Genomic DNA, 16,884 nt, shown 5'->3' on the forward strand with positions numbered 1-16,884 from the left:
AGTAACTGATGAAAACAGATGCAGAGCCACAGCCAAACATTTGGTGGAGCTTATGGAATCTTGTGGAACATGGGGAAAAAGGATTCTAGGAGCTGGATGGGTCAAGAGCACACAAGAAAATCAACAGAGTCAACTAACTATGGCCTCATAAGGGTCCTCAGAGACTAAACTTCCAACCAAGAAGCACGCATGGGACTAATCTAGGTCCTCTGCACAGATGTAACAGTTGTGCAGGTTGGTTTTCATAGACAGAGAAATGGACTGTTAGACCCCAGTTGTAGGTCTCTGACCTGCATGTAAACCATCTTTAGATTGTATTTGATGCAATGGGATGAAGTTGTATTTAAGTTTTAGGTTGTTTTAAATGTGAAAATAAAGAATAAGAAAGTGGACATGGTTTGTAGATCAGAAGTGCAAAGAATTAGACATTTGAGATCTAGGAGCCACAAGGAATGACTTGTCTTTCTTGCAATAGGGAGAAAAGAGCATCTAAAGGGCAGCAGTTATTCCTGTCCTTCATGGGAGATAAATAGTTAATTAACTGCAAAACAAAGTTTCCTCAGTTATAAAAAGACAGTGAAGCCAGCTAATCAGTAAGAGGCCAGGGTTATAAAAATACTATATATTCTTTGAGCATGGCGAAAATGGAATCTGACGCAAGCAAGCACCTATGTTAGTTTTCTTTCTCTTTCCTTGAAGATATTCAAGTGGTGCAATGGTGGGCATGTTTCCCCTCTAAGACCATGGGTTGGTAAAGGAACACCTGCAGCTTGTTTTGTGAATGGACTCATTGGCAAACAGCCACACCTATTTGCTCCCTGTGGCTAACATGGAGCTACCCAGGCAGCAGTGAATAACTGTGATAAATCCCTTATAGTCCGCAAAGCTGAAAATAATTTACTTTCTGAAACAGTACGGTGGTGTCTGCTTTAGGATAAAGGCTAGGATGAATGAGTTTTCTGGGGCCTTTTTATGACACAATTCTGTAAAGGTGTTGCATAAAAAGCAATTGGGAATTAGAATAAATGGAAAGTCAAAGTGTTTGGTGATGTTTTGTGATGTCATTGATCTAGCAAGGGCTGTATACAGGCCAGCCTTCTCTTTGGATCCGCTGGATTCATTATATGGGTCTATGACCAGGGAAATGAGTAATTTCTATACTAAGCAAGTCGGTGTACCAAGAGAAGACTAACCTTCACCTATCTTAATGCTGAAGTCACTATACCGGTAACACCATTTCTAATTTTCCTCCCCAGAAACAGAAGGTATTCTAAACTAAGGCATGGGAGCTTCGTCATTTGACCTTTCTCTCCCACATTAATCAGCCTTGGCCTTTTCTGGTGATGTCAACATTTTCAGTCAAGTAAAAACAGGACTAACAGAAACAACACCCGTGCAGCAGTTGTTTTCTTTAGAAAAGTGAACCATGCAGTGGAAGACATGTTTCCCTTTTATGTATTTTGACTGCACCTTCATTCTTTGATAATAAGGATGTGATAAGATCAAATTTGAGAATTACAACAAATGATTTTTCTGTACCACCACCACCCCCAGCACTCCTCCACACACAAAATGGTTGATTTTACTCTAACTGGTGAACTTTTTGATAAAAAGACCCTGAACTCTAGGCTGTTATGGAAAGGATTTTTTTGTTTTGTTTTGTTTTGTTTTTGTCACTTAACTGGAGCAAAATAGCAAAAGCTTCTGTTCTCTCTGGTGATCAATCTCAAACAGAAAAGGAGTCAGTTTGAGAGCAAGTCCAACCAGTCACACCCAGGTATAAGCAATCAGCAGCCTGAAAACTTCCCAACTGTCCCTGGACCCACCTCTCAGTGATATTCTTTGCTGTCTGTAGAAAACGGGCATGGTCATTCTCCTTCAGTGAGTGTTCTGCTTGGGAGATGAGTGATGCAGACCTTTCAATGCATTGTTTACAGTTTGCAATCTGCTGAGCTAATTTGCGGAGCCTCATCACCTAGAAGAAAAGAAGCATGGTAGGTGTGGTTACACTTGAGAGATGGCTCAGGGATGGACCCTTCAGAGTTGTACAGTCTCTTATGTTTAAGAAGAGAGAGATTGAAATCTGGAAGACACAATTACAGAACTTATACTTTCTGTCCTTGAAGAAACATTAATAATTTGTTTTATGAGGAAGCATTGCATTGCTAATTACTTCTCTGTTTGATGGGGGGGGTGTTGTTCAGTGGCAAGTGACAAAGGGTCACTAAACCTCTTCCCTCAACTATCCTACATAATTACTTCAGGACCTTAGGGAACCCTGGAACTTACTCCATCTCAGGTTTTCAGTATGCCCTTAGGAAAATAAAGCATTTCTATAGGTATAAATTTGAGTCTTAAGTTAAAAAAAAGTTTCATAAAACGTTCTTTGTAATCCATGTAATAAAGTTGTGACATGAAAGTATTAGATATTCCTATTTTCCATACTGCCTAAAACTTGTGTATTAAATTAATAGAAGGGGAACATTTTTCCCATTGATTAATATTTTTCTTATTGAACTGATGAGAGAAAGCCAAAAAAAGCACAGCTGGGCCATTTCCTCTCACTGTAAACGTCATTTCCAGTCACTTTGTGCTCACTTGATAAGTTAACTGTTTTGATAAGCATTTCCCATTTGGGATAAAACACATAGTTGTTTTGCAATCTCCATTCTAGGTCTTAATTCTGTGTTGCTTGAAAAAAAAACCCTCCAACATAATTATCCATAACCTCTCAGGCAGGCCAAGATAAGTCCAAGGTAAGCCACTTGACCGAGGCTCTGGTGTTTGAAATGTGCTATAAGCTGAAGCCCTCCGGCCAGGAGCCAAGTTAAAATTAGACCAGTAATTGGAATCACCTCGTGCCTACTGGCCCCACCTACACAAGAGGGGACAGGTTTTGGCTGGTTTTCTGATAATTCCGGAATGGAAAATAGCCTTGGGTGAAAGGGTAGGGAGGACGCCTGGTTAATCTGTCTTACAGACAAGGCAGGCTCAAACTCCCTCCAGAATTCCTGCTAACTTAAAGGAATTTTTGCTTTCTCCAAGTCATCACTATCATCCCAGGACAACTCTAATCTTGAAGCAAAGGAAGGAAGGAAGGAGATGTCAGATCTGTAGAACTCCAGGGAATGTCCAACTCCACATGTGTACTATGGCAAACAAAGGAAACTACAGCTGAATTGTGAGGTGCTGAGCCCATGATTTTAGGCAAGGTTGAAAGAATCTATGAAAATAATGAGTCAGAATGAAATGTCCAAACTTGGCAGCTAAGAGTATGTGATCTCAAGCATGGTAAAAATACATCGTTCATTATAATGATAGTTCTTGTCCATATCAGGATATGGACAAAAAATAATGCCATTTTACACCAACTAGAACAGAGCTTCTGGCAACATTATATAGATAGTCAAGGTCAAGACAGACCTGCAGTCTAATTCAGGATGTTAGAACACAGCTATTAGAAACTGCCAGAGGAAGGGAAAATTCCAGAAGGGAAAATAAATTAACAGTGTCTACAATAAACCAAATGTATGGAATATTTAATCATATAACTAAAGAATAATTTAAATTGCATGGCCACGTTGAAGGCATTTGGTATAATTCTCACAAAAGAAAATGAGGTCAAAATTTCTTTTGGATTCATTTCATGCCACTCTCTTATCCTTTGAATATATAAAGTAGAGACCACACATATGACAAATGTAACAATGACTACTCTTCAATTTCATATTTTTCTGTTTTCTCTATGAGGATATTGGAAGTTAAAGATGATATATAAGGACAAGAAAACAAAAACCCAAACTGCATATATCGATATAAAGGAAATTGAGAGTGTCCTGTGAAACTACCAGTGTTCTAAAGAGAACTTCCATATAGGACATACTTTTAATTATAGGCTAGTTTACAGTGGCATCAGAGATTCTCATACACTGTATGCAAAAGAATCAGCTGGGGAGCTTTCAAAGGAAAACTTTAGATGTCTGGGCACATCCTCCAATATTCTAGTTAATGAGCTATAATTGGCAGAGCAACACTAATTTGCATTTTAACGAGCAATGAATGATTTTAAATCTCCAGGTGATGAATCACTAGTATGGTCAGGACTAGCGTTTAAAATACCAATCTAACTTTAATCTTTGAATCCATGGATATCTGTGCTGCTTGAATGTCACCCAGACTCTTTTGTCCCTCCTTACATTTATGGTCTTCTCCAGGCAGAGGCCAAAACTCAGTTGCCCAATTTCTTCTGTAGCCATTTTCTGTTGCATAATTGTCTATGAGTTTACCTCCAAAACTTATTTATTGCATTCTGAGCTATGAGTTTCTTCTTTGAGTCCTTTTTGTCTGTGATTTCTTTATCTCTGAACTGTTTCTTTGCAAGTCTGTGTCCTCTTCTGCAAAACTAATCTCACTGGAAATAAGATAATGCTGCTGATTTTGTTGGCTGTAGTTTTAGAAACTGAAGATTTCTTTGTTTGCTTTGGAATTGAGCTTAGCATTTCAGTTTTAAAGAAAAGGAATCTGAAGATAGTTTCTTTCTCTCCTTGGTCTACTCTAATGGTTTTATAGTCCGTCAACTAACCAGGCCCTGAGGCTCAGCACTCTGGAATCCTGTTTCACTTTGGAATCCTATCTGACCTTTGTGTCTCTGAGTAACCTATCTTGTGTGATAATAGAATGAGTGTGGCACAGGCCCTCTTAAGAACGTCCTTGTTCCAGAACCTCAGCACTGAAATTTGCCAAAGTTATGATACCAGGTAGACTTTGGCAGTGCTTTTCCTGTCCCTCATAATGAATGAGAACCCTTCTGTGGTGCTAAGGCATAAACCTGGTTTCTGCCCTCCATCTGATCCAAAGCAATTCTATATCCTGCCTAAAAGACATCAAGAGTCACAGGCACAGGCATTGGAACTGCTGGTATACTTTCATCTCCTCAACCAAACCTGTGCCATGAGTCACACTTGTGGCCTTGTACTTTTATCCCATTCCTGCTTCACAGAAACACTTCTCTTATTTCACTCTGTACCATTGTATTCTATATATGGTGTATGTTTGTAGTGGATAGAGTGCTACTAAAAATGAACTCTACATATAATCATGGCCCAAACTGGAACACTTTTTACTACTATTATATAGCTCATTAAAGGGAACTCCTATGCCAAGAAATTCAAGCTTCAGCTAAGTAAGTGTAAGTGAGTATGCTTGCTGGGGAGGTATGTCAAAGTGTCATTGCAATCTGAATATGGGCTCCAGTGAGGTCTACATCTAGACCTTGGAAATCTTTAAATATGCTACCTTTCATACCAAAGGAACTTTGCAGATGTCTAGGTTAAGGATCTTGAGAGGTTGAGGTATTCCAGGATTACGTGGATAATTTCTGCATAATCTCTAAAGTCTTTATAAGAGAGAGACAGGAAGGTTCATATTAGTGAAGTAGATAGGAAGATGGAAACAGAAGGTAGAATATTAATGGCTTAGTTGTGAGGCAAGGCCCATGGATGGCCTCCACAAGCTTGAAAAGGCAAGAATAGCTTACCAACGTTGCCTTTATCCTATGTAGCCTTTAACACAATGAGACTGCTTTCAGGCTTCTGAATTATAGAACCATAAGATAATTAACAAGAAGGTACTAAATATTTGGTAATTTGTAATAGCACAATAGAAATACAATAGAGTACACAGCCAATTAAACAGGAGAAGAGAGTGTTTTTTTTTTAAATTTTGAGATACATTGCACATATTTATAAATATACCAAATACTTCCAAATTAATAGAACATTAAATTTAAGAATTTATCACCACAAAAATAAGTATTTGAGGTGATGAATATTACTTAAGGTGATTACATTATTATACATTTTATTCATAAACCATACAACCACATTGTATTCAACAATACATACAAGTATAACTTGTTAATTTAACATTAAAAAGAAATTTTCTAAAGAAATGTATATGGGTATATAGAGTATTGATTTTTGTAAGCAACCATATGACAATAGCAAATTATCTTCCTTATACATACTAGCAATTAAAAATTGCAGGAAACCAGGCGTTTGAGAAACTAGAAGATGGCAGTAATAAAAGACAAGTCCACATGATAAATGGGGATGCACTAGGTGGAAATATATCAACAGATTCTAGATAGAAACTTACTTCCAGGGGCACATATGAAACATGGTGCAATGCTATTTGGAATTTTCAATCACTAGAACTGTGGGCCAAATAATTCTCTTTTCGTTCTTCACTATTCTGTGTCAGATATTCTACTACAGCAACACAAAATGGACCAGGGCAGATAATTAAAACAGGATTATGGCAAATACAGGAAGTGTTTTTTTTTTTTTAAAGTGGCAGATGTTGGAGAGAAAATATATATTCTCTGGGTGAGAAATACAAAACCCTTCTGTTAATGAAATCATACCTTGCCTTCTTTAATCTTTGTTCCAATAACTTGTCTTCTTTCCTGAATAATTTCAATGAGAAGATCACACTCTTCTGTCAGCTTGGCTTCTTGACGGGATGCATTGACCTACAGGATAAATAAAATGCCATTCATTTGGCTTTCAGTTAATTGATATTTCCAATGTAGACTAATACACTTCTAGTGATCTCTAAGTATACACCTTACATTTTAATTCTTCTTCCAACTATTTGTAAGGATGGCAAATCGAGGTCGTACATACCTGCCTGACTTATATCCTTAGAAAATACAATCCTGTTATAACACTAAGCTAAGCTAGTCTCAGCCTTAGAACATTTCCTAACATGATATATAGGTTGCCATTATCATGTAGTTGGGAATTGACATGTGAAATGAAGTACATTTATAATTCCTGTCTTGATAAAATTGAAAAAGAAATTTAAACACCATTTACTCTTATTAATTTATTCAGAACAAATTATTCTTAATATACTTTAGGGAAATTTCCCAGAAACAATATTACAACTTACATTATACATTCCTTTAACAGGTTTTAAACTTTGAACTTTGGGTTTACTCCCTGTAAGAGATCAAATCACAAAATGATGGCTTGATGCTTTATTAATCTTATGACCTAATTTTAAACTTATTCCTAATATATTTACACAGAGAGGTTGTACAAATGAACGTACCCCATCCGCACATAAAGATGGATCAATGCAGAAAACCTTGTGTTTGAAAATTTGAGATACATTGTATGGGATGGAGAATTACAATTAGCTCATTCCTGGCAACTATGCTTGGGAAATAGCATGTACATGGTATTTCCTCCACCTCGTGACCACACTGAAATGCTTATTCACTGACAGAAACCCAGAAATCCCAGCTGTGGAAGATGAAGATAACATCCACAAATTTTTTACTTTAGTAAAGTTACAGGAGGGGCTGTAAAGTTTCATAGGATGATAGTGGCACTGATTGATCTAGCATATCTCTCAAAAGAGGACAAGGCTCAGCTATGAGTTCTTGGTACTGAGCTAGGATAATTTCATTCTTTATAAATGAGATAAACTGGAAGTAGTACTGTTGGTTCAGGATAAACACCGTCATTATGGCTCACCGAAACTATGTCCACTTTCAAGAGGCCCAGGATTCCTTGAATTTTATTCTTGATCATTAACAGATGCCACAAAAAGATAACACATTTTATTGAGAAGACAATGGTCACCAACCATCTATAACAAATCATTGGACTTTGTGCCTTGTGTTAAACATTCACAGAGGTATTAGCTAAATGTTTGTCTAATTAACAAAGATAAAAAGGCATTGATTGACAGCTACAGAATTTAGAAGTCACACTAATAATTCAGGGAAGGTAATGAGTGGGTTCAATTTCTCATACCAGTACTTTATGTTATCATTTCTATTTCCCCTAGAGACTTTCTAAGTAAATTTAATTTTCCCTTGAAATATTTACTTAAAACTTACTCTCAACAAACATCTTATCTTTCCCTTTCATCTCAACATAATTTAGTAACTATTACAACTAGGCTGTGAAAAGAAGGGGGCCATGTTGATGAAATGAACATATTATTATGAAGGATGTAAGATGTCTGGACTGTAACAATGATTGTGATTCTTTTCTTGACAAAATTTTAGTGAGGTTTCAGGACCTTCTCCTGTGTCCACCTCTGCAGGTTCTTGCAAGATGTATAGTTAACAAGAACACCACTAAACTGGTTAGTCATAATGTTCCATCCTGGTCAGCTTCAGTATCTGAGCTTCATTTTCTACCATGACTGGTCTGTTTGTTCAGATAGATAACTACTGCTAGCCAGAATCCTAAATGAGTCAGAAGCTCCATTACTCTCATTTCCTCTTCATTGATCCATACCTCTTTCAAAACACAATGAAATTTGAGTTACTGCAGTTAGAAAAAGTATCCCACAGTGGTCATAGTAGCATAAAATCCAGTTGTAGAGATTTAATTTTTATGGTCTATTGGTTGACTTTACTAAAATAAAAAAAAGTCAGCTGAGCTCTAGATTGAGGACCCAAACATATTCTGAGAAACTTGAGAACAATCACCATTGAATCAAAGCAATATTTCCAAAAAATTGGAAACACGGGATGTCAATTTTGGGCCGCATTTTTAAAGAATGCAAGCTGAGCTTTTCTTAGAATCAAGAAAAGTTAAATCTGTTTTTCTACTTTTGTTAAGTTCCAAATTTCTGCTAACTGTGGCATTCTTATATTCCTACAGGCAGAAGAAAAGAAGTTGGATAATATCCTGCATTTCTGAAATTATTTCACTACAATGAAGTTTTCCATAGTTTTATTGTATCATGTTACCTCACAAAGGAGTTAGTAATCTGATTGAATATTTTTTTTTTGAGTGCAGAGGTGGTAGGTATCATCAGGTGTTTCTTCTTCACATTTGGTTTGGAAAGGTGCAGGTCTTGAGTATTATTTTAGCTTTCCTTCCTGATCCATAGCTTTTGATAAAGAAATTATTATGGCTGATGGAAGTGTTCTATGTGGAGTCTTCTGAACACGCAAAAACCATACCCTAAAACTTCTTTCCTCAATATGTACTTCCTTCCAATTTTGGGTCATCAATCTCTTTCTTTGTCTAGAAACTACAGTCAAGTATGGAATAGAGATAAAGGGGGCATCTTGTATTTGGACCACATTGAAATGGGTAATCAAATCTCAATGCCTTTGAGTAGTCTGAAAAAAATTACTATAGATCAATTCCTTGGGAAAAATATGAATATAGCTTAAAACCAGGTCTACCCCATGTCATCTTCCTCATTGCAACTGGTGTCAAGTATGTTGACAAGCAAGCATCCTGAAATCTAGAAGCACAGCTGGTTTTGCCTTATCTCTCTTTGAACCTCATCCATGTGCTTAGCATATAGCTTCTCTATATCTAGCTGGAGTCACAGCAGCATTTTTCTTCTTGAAAGTTGTCATCTCTTCCTTATGGTTTGCTTTTGGTCTTTAGTACTAGCTCCAACTCTCTCTAATTAATTCCTCCCAAGTTAGAGACAATCTCAAGTCAAAACCAAGAACATATTGTTTCTCTTTTGATAAGCCCCAATTTGTTATCTGAAACTTCAAGTGCCCTAGCCAATGCCATACAGACTGTAATCCTGACTATGCTTACAACACAACTGCCATGCCTCCTTTCAAAGAAGCACGTTCAAATAGTTATCATCCATCCATCCATCCATCCATCCATCCATTCAAAATCAATTCCTGGGCTTCTCCACAATATTAGGCAGCACTCCAATTGCTGCACATATGGTGTGTTATAAGAAATACAGTCTCCCTGTACCCAAATCTTGTGGAGAAGAGAGCTGAACTCCAAGAAGTGTGGACAATCCTGAGACCTCAGGAAAGGCCGCCACTTCTGCCCACTTCTGCCCACATTCCCAGCCCAAGAGGAAACAGCACAGTGCCTCTGGATACAGGAATATAGAAGCAGTGAGTGGCAGGAACCAACTGGTTTCTGCATGCGCCCAGATCTGAACTGAACTGGTATCACAGCTTCCTGCACCCAGATCAGTTTGGGGAGAGCTGGACCCTCAGAAGTGCAGACACTCCTGAGAACCCAGAGGAGATAAATACTTTCTGCCCACATTCCAGAACCAAGAGGAAATTGCCTAGTGCCATCTGTGTCCCTGGGGCACAGGGACTTAGGAGCAGTCGGGCAAGACGCTTAGAGTTTCTTGCTGCACCAAGAGCTGAAAGCCAGTTGCCAGGAGTGCCTACAAACCTGAGAGAAGAGCTCTCTGTTCCCAGATCATGCTGAAAGAAAACAGGTCTACAGATGTGCTGAAACACAGGCCTATAGGAGGGTCAAGCCACTTTTAGAAACAGCAAGACATGCTAACACCAGAGACAACATGATGGTAAGAGGCAAGCACAAGAAACTAAGCACCAGAAATCAAGACTACTTGGCATCAGCAGAACCCAGTTCTCCCACCAAAGCATATACTGGATATCCAAAAACTGGAAAAGCAATATTTGGATTGCAACATCATATTTTATGATGATGGAGGAAGACTTTAAGAAGAATATAAAATTAAAGAAATAGAGGACAACAGAAGTAAACAAATGGAAGCCCTTAAAGAGGAAACATAAAACTCCCTTAAAGAATTCCTTAAAGAATTCCTGGTAAGCACAACGAAACAGGTGAATGAAATGAACAAAGCCATCACAGATTTAAAAATTGAAAAGAAAACAATAAAGAAATAAAAAAGGGAGACAACCCTGGAGATAGAAAACCTAGGGAAGAGATCAGGAGTCATATATGCAAGCAGCACCAACAGAATATGAGAGATAGAAGAGAGAATCTCAGGGGCAGAAGATACCATAGAAAACATTGACGCAACTGTCAAAGAGAATGTAAAACGCAAAAAGCTTCTAGCCCAAAACATCCAGGAAATCCAGGACACAATGAGAAGATCAAACCTAAGGATACTAGGTATAGAAGAGATTGAAGGCCAGTAAATATCTTCAACAAAATTATAGAAGAAAACTTCCCTAACCTAAAGAGAAAGATACCCATGAACATACAAAAAGCCTACAGAATTTCAAATAGATTGGACCAGAAAAGAAATTCTTCCCATCAAATAATAGTCAAAGCAACAAATGCACAAAACAAAGAATTTTAAAAGCAGTAAGGGAAAAGGGTCAAGTACATATAAAGGTAGACCTATCAGAATTACACCAGACTTCTCACCAGAGAATATGAAAGCCAGAAGAACCTCGGCAGATGTCATACAGACCCTAAGAGAACACAAATGCCAGCACATGCTACTATATCCAGCAAGACTCTCAAATGACATAAATGGAGAAAACAAGATATTCCATGACAAAACCAAATTTACACAATTGCTTTCTTCAAATCTGGGCCTACAAAGGATAATAGATGGAAAACTCCAACACAAGGAGGGAAACTACACCTAGAAAATGCAAGAAAATAATCCCTTGTAACAAAACCAAAAGAAGAGACACACAAACATAATTTCACCTCTTACAACAAAAATAACAATATCCAAAATATACAAAGAACTCAAAAAATTAGACTCCAGAGAGCCAAATAACCATATTAAAATGGGGTAGAGAGCTAAACAAAGAGTTGACAGCTGAGGAATAGTGAATGGCGTAGAAATACCTAAAGAAATATTCAATATTCTTAGTCATCAGGGAAATGGAAATCAAAATAACCCTGAGATTCTACCTTATACCACTCAGAATGGCTAAGATCAAAACTCAGGTTACAACATCTGCTGGCATGATGTGGAGAGAGAGGCATATTCTTCCATTGTTTGTGGGATTGCAAAATGGTACAACCATTCTGGAAATCAGTCTGGAGGTTCCTCAGAAAATTGGACATTTCACTACTTGAGGATCCAACTATACTTCTCCTGGGCATATACCTAAATGATGTTCTAACATACAACAAAGAAAACATGCTCCACTCTGTTCATAGCATCCTTATTTATAATAGCCAGAAGCTGGAAAGAACCCAGATGTCCTTCAACAGAGGAATGGATACAGAAAATGTGGTACATCTACACAGTGGAGTACTATTCAGCTATCAAAAACAATGACTTCATGAAATTCATAGGCAAATGAAATGAACTAGAAAATGTCATCCTGGGTGAGGTAACCCAATCACAGAAAAACACACTTGGTATGTACTCACTGACAAGTGGATATTAGCCCAGAAGCTCGAATTACCCGAGATACAATCCACAGACCTCATGAAGCTCAAAAAGAAGGATGACCAAAGTACAGATGCTATACTACTTCTTAAAAGGTGGGACAAAAATATTCATTGGGGGGATATGGAGGCAAAATTTGGAGCAGAGACTGAAGGAATGGCCATTCAGAGCCTACTTCAGATGTGGCATATATATATCCACCAAAACAAGGTAAGATTGATGAAGCTAAGAAGTGCATGCTGACAGGAACCAGATATAGCTGTCTCCTGAGAGACACGGGCATAGCATGTCAAATACAGAGGTGACTCCTAGCAGCAAACCATTGAGCCGAGAATGGGACCCATATTGAAAGAATTAGAGAAAGGATTGAAAGAGCTGAAGGAACTTGCAACCCCATAAGAATAACTATGCCAACCAACCAGAGCCCCCAGGGACTAAACCACTACTCAAAGACTATACATGAACTGACCCATGGCTCCAGCTGCATATATAGCAGAAGATGACCTTGTTGGGCACCAAAGGAAGGAGAAACCCTTGGTCCTGCCAAGGTTGGACCCCTAGTGTAAGGGAATATGGGAGGTTCAAGAATCGGGGATGGCAATTAGATAAGATGGATGAAGCAAAGAAGTGCAGAAGTGTAGATCGCTCCTGAGAGACACAGCCAGAATACAGCAAATACAGAGGCGAATGTCAGCAGCAAACCACTGAACTGAGAATAGGACCCCCGTTGAAGGAATCAGAGAAAGAACTGGAAGAGCTTGAAGGGGCTCAAGACCCCATATGTACAACAATGCCAAGCAACCAGAGCTTCCAGGGACTAAGCCACTACCTAAAGACTATACATGGACTGACCCTGGACTCTGACCTCATAGGTAGCAATGAATATCCTAGTAAGAGCACCAGTGGAAGAGAAAGCCCTGGGTCCTGCTAAGACTGAACCCCCAGTGAACTAGACTGTTGGGGGGAGGGCGGCAATAGGGGGAGGGTGGGGAGGGGAACACCCATAAGGAAGGGGAGGGGGGAGGGGGATGTTTGCCCGGAAACCGGGAAAGGGAATAACACTCGAAATGTATGTAAGAAATATTCAAGTTAATAATAAAAAAATAATAATAAAGTCGGATTATAATAAAAAAAAAGAATCGGGGATGGATGGGGAGAGGAACACACTTATAGAAGAAGTGGAAGGGGAGGGGAAAGGGTGATTATGGACAGGAAAATGGGAAAGAGAATAACATTTGAAATATAAATAAAAAAGATCCAATAAAAAGTAGAAGTGAGACAGGCCTGGGAAGCCAGAGGAGACTACTCTCTGCCCACATTTCTGACTCTAGAGGAAAACATCTAGCACCATCTGGGGCCCCTGTGCACAGGGTCCCCAGGGAAGTTGGGGCAGGTCCTTCTGTTTGCTGCTCTTACAGAGAGCTGAAACCCAGCTCCAAGGAGCAAATTCAGGCCTGAGACCAGAGGTAAGACCAACTTTTCTGCTCTAGGTGACCTGCCTGCCCTGCTCAGGACACATGCTGACAGGAACAGCTGAAGACCAGTAGACAGGAACGACTACACACCTGAAAGCAGAACACTCTGTTCCCATAACTGGCTGAAAGAAAACAGGAAAAGAGGTCTACAGCACGCCTGACACACAGGTCTATAAGACGGTCTAACCACTGTCAGAAAGAGCAGGACAATGTAACACCAGAGAAAACGTGATGGCAAGACGCAAGCGCAGGAACCCAAGCAACAGAAACCAAGAGTACACGAAATCATCAGAGCACAATTCTCCCACCAAAGCAAACTCTGAATGTCCAAACACACCATAAAAGCAACATCTTGATTTTAAATCATATTTGATCATGATGATGGAGGACTTCAAGAAAGACATGAAGAACTCCCTTAGAGAAATGCAGGAAAACAAAAATAAACAAGTAGAAGCCTATACAGAGGAAACACAAAAAACCCTGAAAGAATTCCAGGAAAGTACAAACAAACAGGTGAAGGAATTAAAAATGGAAATAGAAGCAATAAAGGAAGCACAAAGGGAGACAACCCTGGATAAAGAAAACCAAAGGAAGAGACAAGGAGCTGTAGATACAAGCATCATCAATAGAATAAAAGAGATAGAAGACAGAATCTCAGGAGCAGAAGATTCAATAGAAATCATCGACACAACTGTCAAAGATAATGTACAACAGAAAAGGCTACTGGTCCAAAACATACAGGAAATCCAGGAATTCAATGAGAAGATCAAACCTAAGGATAATAGGTAGAGAAGAGAGTGAAGACGCCCAGCTCAAAGGACCAGTAAATATCTTCAACAAAATCATAGATGAAAACTTCCCTAATCTAAAGAAAGACATGCCCATAAACATACAAGAAGCCTACAGAACTCCAAATAGATTGGACCAGAAAAGAAACTCCTCCTGTCACATAATAGTCAAAACACCAAATGCACAAAATAAAGAAAGAATATTAAAAGCAGTAAGGGAAAAAGGTCAAGTAACATATAAAGGCAGACCTATCAGAATTACACCAGACTTCTCACCAGAGAATATGAAAGCCAGAAGGTCCTGGACAGATGTCATACAGACCCTAAGAGAACACAAATGCCAGCCCAGGTTACTGTATCCAGCAAAACCCTCAATTAACATAGATGGAAAAACAAGGATATTCCATGACAAAACCAAATTTACACAATATCTTTCTACAAATCCAGCCTCACAAAGCATAATAAATGGTAAAGCCCAACACAAGGAGGCAAGCTACACCCTAGAAAAAGCAAGAAACCAATTCTTTTGGAACAAAACAAAGAGAAGACAAGCACACACACACAATCTCACATCCAAACATGAATATAATAGGAAGTAACAATCACTATTCCTTAATATCTCTCAATATCAATGGACTCAATTCCCCAATAAAAAGACACAGATTAACAAACTGGGTACACAATGAGGACCCAACATTATTCTGTCTGCAGGAAACATACCTCAGAGACAAAGACAGATACTACCTCAGAGTAAACGGCTGGAAAACAATTTTCCGGGTAAATGGTCTGAAGAAGCAAGCTGGAGTAGCCATTCTAATATCGAATAAAATCTATTTTCAACCAAAAGTCATCAAAAAAAAAATAAGGACACTTCATATTCATCAAAGGAAAAATCCATCAAGATGAACTCTCAATCCTGAAAATATCTATGCTCCAAATACAAGGGCACATACATACATAAAAGAAACCTTACTAAAGCTCAAAACACACATTGCACCTCACACAATAATAGTAGGAGATTTCAACACCCCACTCTCATCAATGGACAGGTCATGGAAACAGAAATTAAACAGAGACGTAGCGAGACTAAGGGAAGTGATGAACCAAATGGACTTAAGAGATATTTATAGAACATTCTATCCTAAAACAAAAGGATATACCTTCTTCTCACTACTTCCTGGTACAAGAACAAGAATACTCTTCTGAGGGAATAGGGAGGCAAAGTTTAGAACAGACGCTGAAGGAATGCCCATTAAGTGTGTGCCCCACATGTGGCCCATACATATCCAGTCACCAAATTAGATAAGATGGATGAAGCAAAGAAGTGCAGACCGACAGGAAACAGATGTAGATCTCTCCTGAGAGACTTAGCCAGAATATGGCAAATACATAGGTGAATGCCAGCAGCAAACCACTGAACTGAGAACGGGACCCCCATTGAAGGAATGAGAGAAAGGACTGAAAGAGCTTGAAGGGGCTTGAGACCCCATATGAACAACAATGCCAACCAATCAGAGCTTCCAGGGACTAAGCCACTACCCAAAGACTATACATGGACTGATCCTGGGCTCCAACCTCATAGGTAGCAATGAATAGCCTAGTAAGAGCACCAGTGGAAGGGGAAGCCCTTGGTCCTGCCAAGACTGAACCCCCAGTGAATGTGATTGTTGGGGGAAGGGCGGTAATGGGGGAGGATGGGGAGGGGAACACTAATATAGAAGTGGAGGGAGAGAGGGAGAGGGGGTTAGCGGGATGTTGGCCCGGAAACCGGGAAAGGGAATAACAATCGAAATGTAAATAAGAAATCCCCAATTAAATAAAAATGGAGTAAAACAAACAACAAAAAACAAATAAAAAGAAGTGCAAAGTTATGGTTATTTCCAAGTTTACATGTAAGTATACAAAACAGGTTGAATATGTCAAGAAATAAATAATATTTTAAGATTGAGACTTGAGACGTGCATAGGAAAGAAGCTAGAGAAAATAATGTGATTAAACATGCCTGGGAAGAGAGTCCATTTTATTGCATAAATGAGAATCCTTTGACAAGTCAAGAGGAAAGAAATGGGAATTAGCCAGAAGATGCAGACAAGGTGTTTAGAGGTTCTTCGGACACTGTGTCCAAGAGGCTAACACCTGACAGATTACATCAGTACATCCCCAAATAACAGTCAGTTCTGTATGCAGCAATTTATATGTAATTCTTAACTAAGAAGCAGTGGCCCTTTTAATTCCATTCCCAGATAGCATTGAAAAAATGTGCTACCCGATTTACAAAACTGAGGTGAGATATGTTGCTAATACTCTGCTTCTTTTGTGTAGAAGTTACAACAGGATGAAGATAATGTGGGAGACTCAGGCATGGGACTGCAGGCATATGATTCAAGCACCTAGTAGCCAGCTGTTTTCACAGCAGCATCTTCAGAACTGCCTTTGCTCTCTTAAAAGCAAGGAAAATG

At 38.8% G+C, this 16,884-nt stretch overlaps 1 protein-coding gene across 1 annotated transcript in view; it reads right to left on the reverse strand.

The window, feature by feature from the left end:
• The window catches only part of Mid1 (midline 1), an 88,097-nt gene that overhangs the window by 37,047 nt on the left and 34,166 nt on the right, over positions 1 to 16,884 (reverse strand). The window contains 2 exon segments of the mRNA XM_032890258.1: positions 1,827 to 1,975; positions 6,425 to 6,532. Coding sequence (XP_032746149.1) covers positions 1,827 to 1,975; positions 6,425 to 6,532 — 257 coding nt within the window.

This window comes from Rattus rattus, chromosome X (assembly GCF_011064425.1).
Source record: "Rattus rattus isolate New Zealand chromosome X, Rrattus_CSIRO_v1, whole genome shotgun sequence".
Lineage (NCBI taxonomy): Eukaryota > Metazoa > Chordata > Mammalia > Rodentia > Muridae > Rattus > Rattus rattus.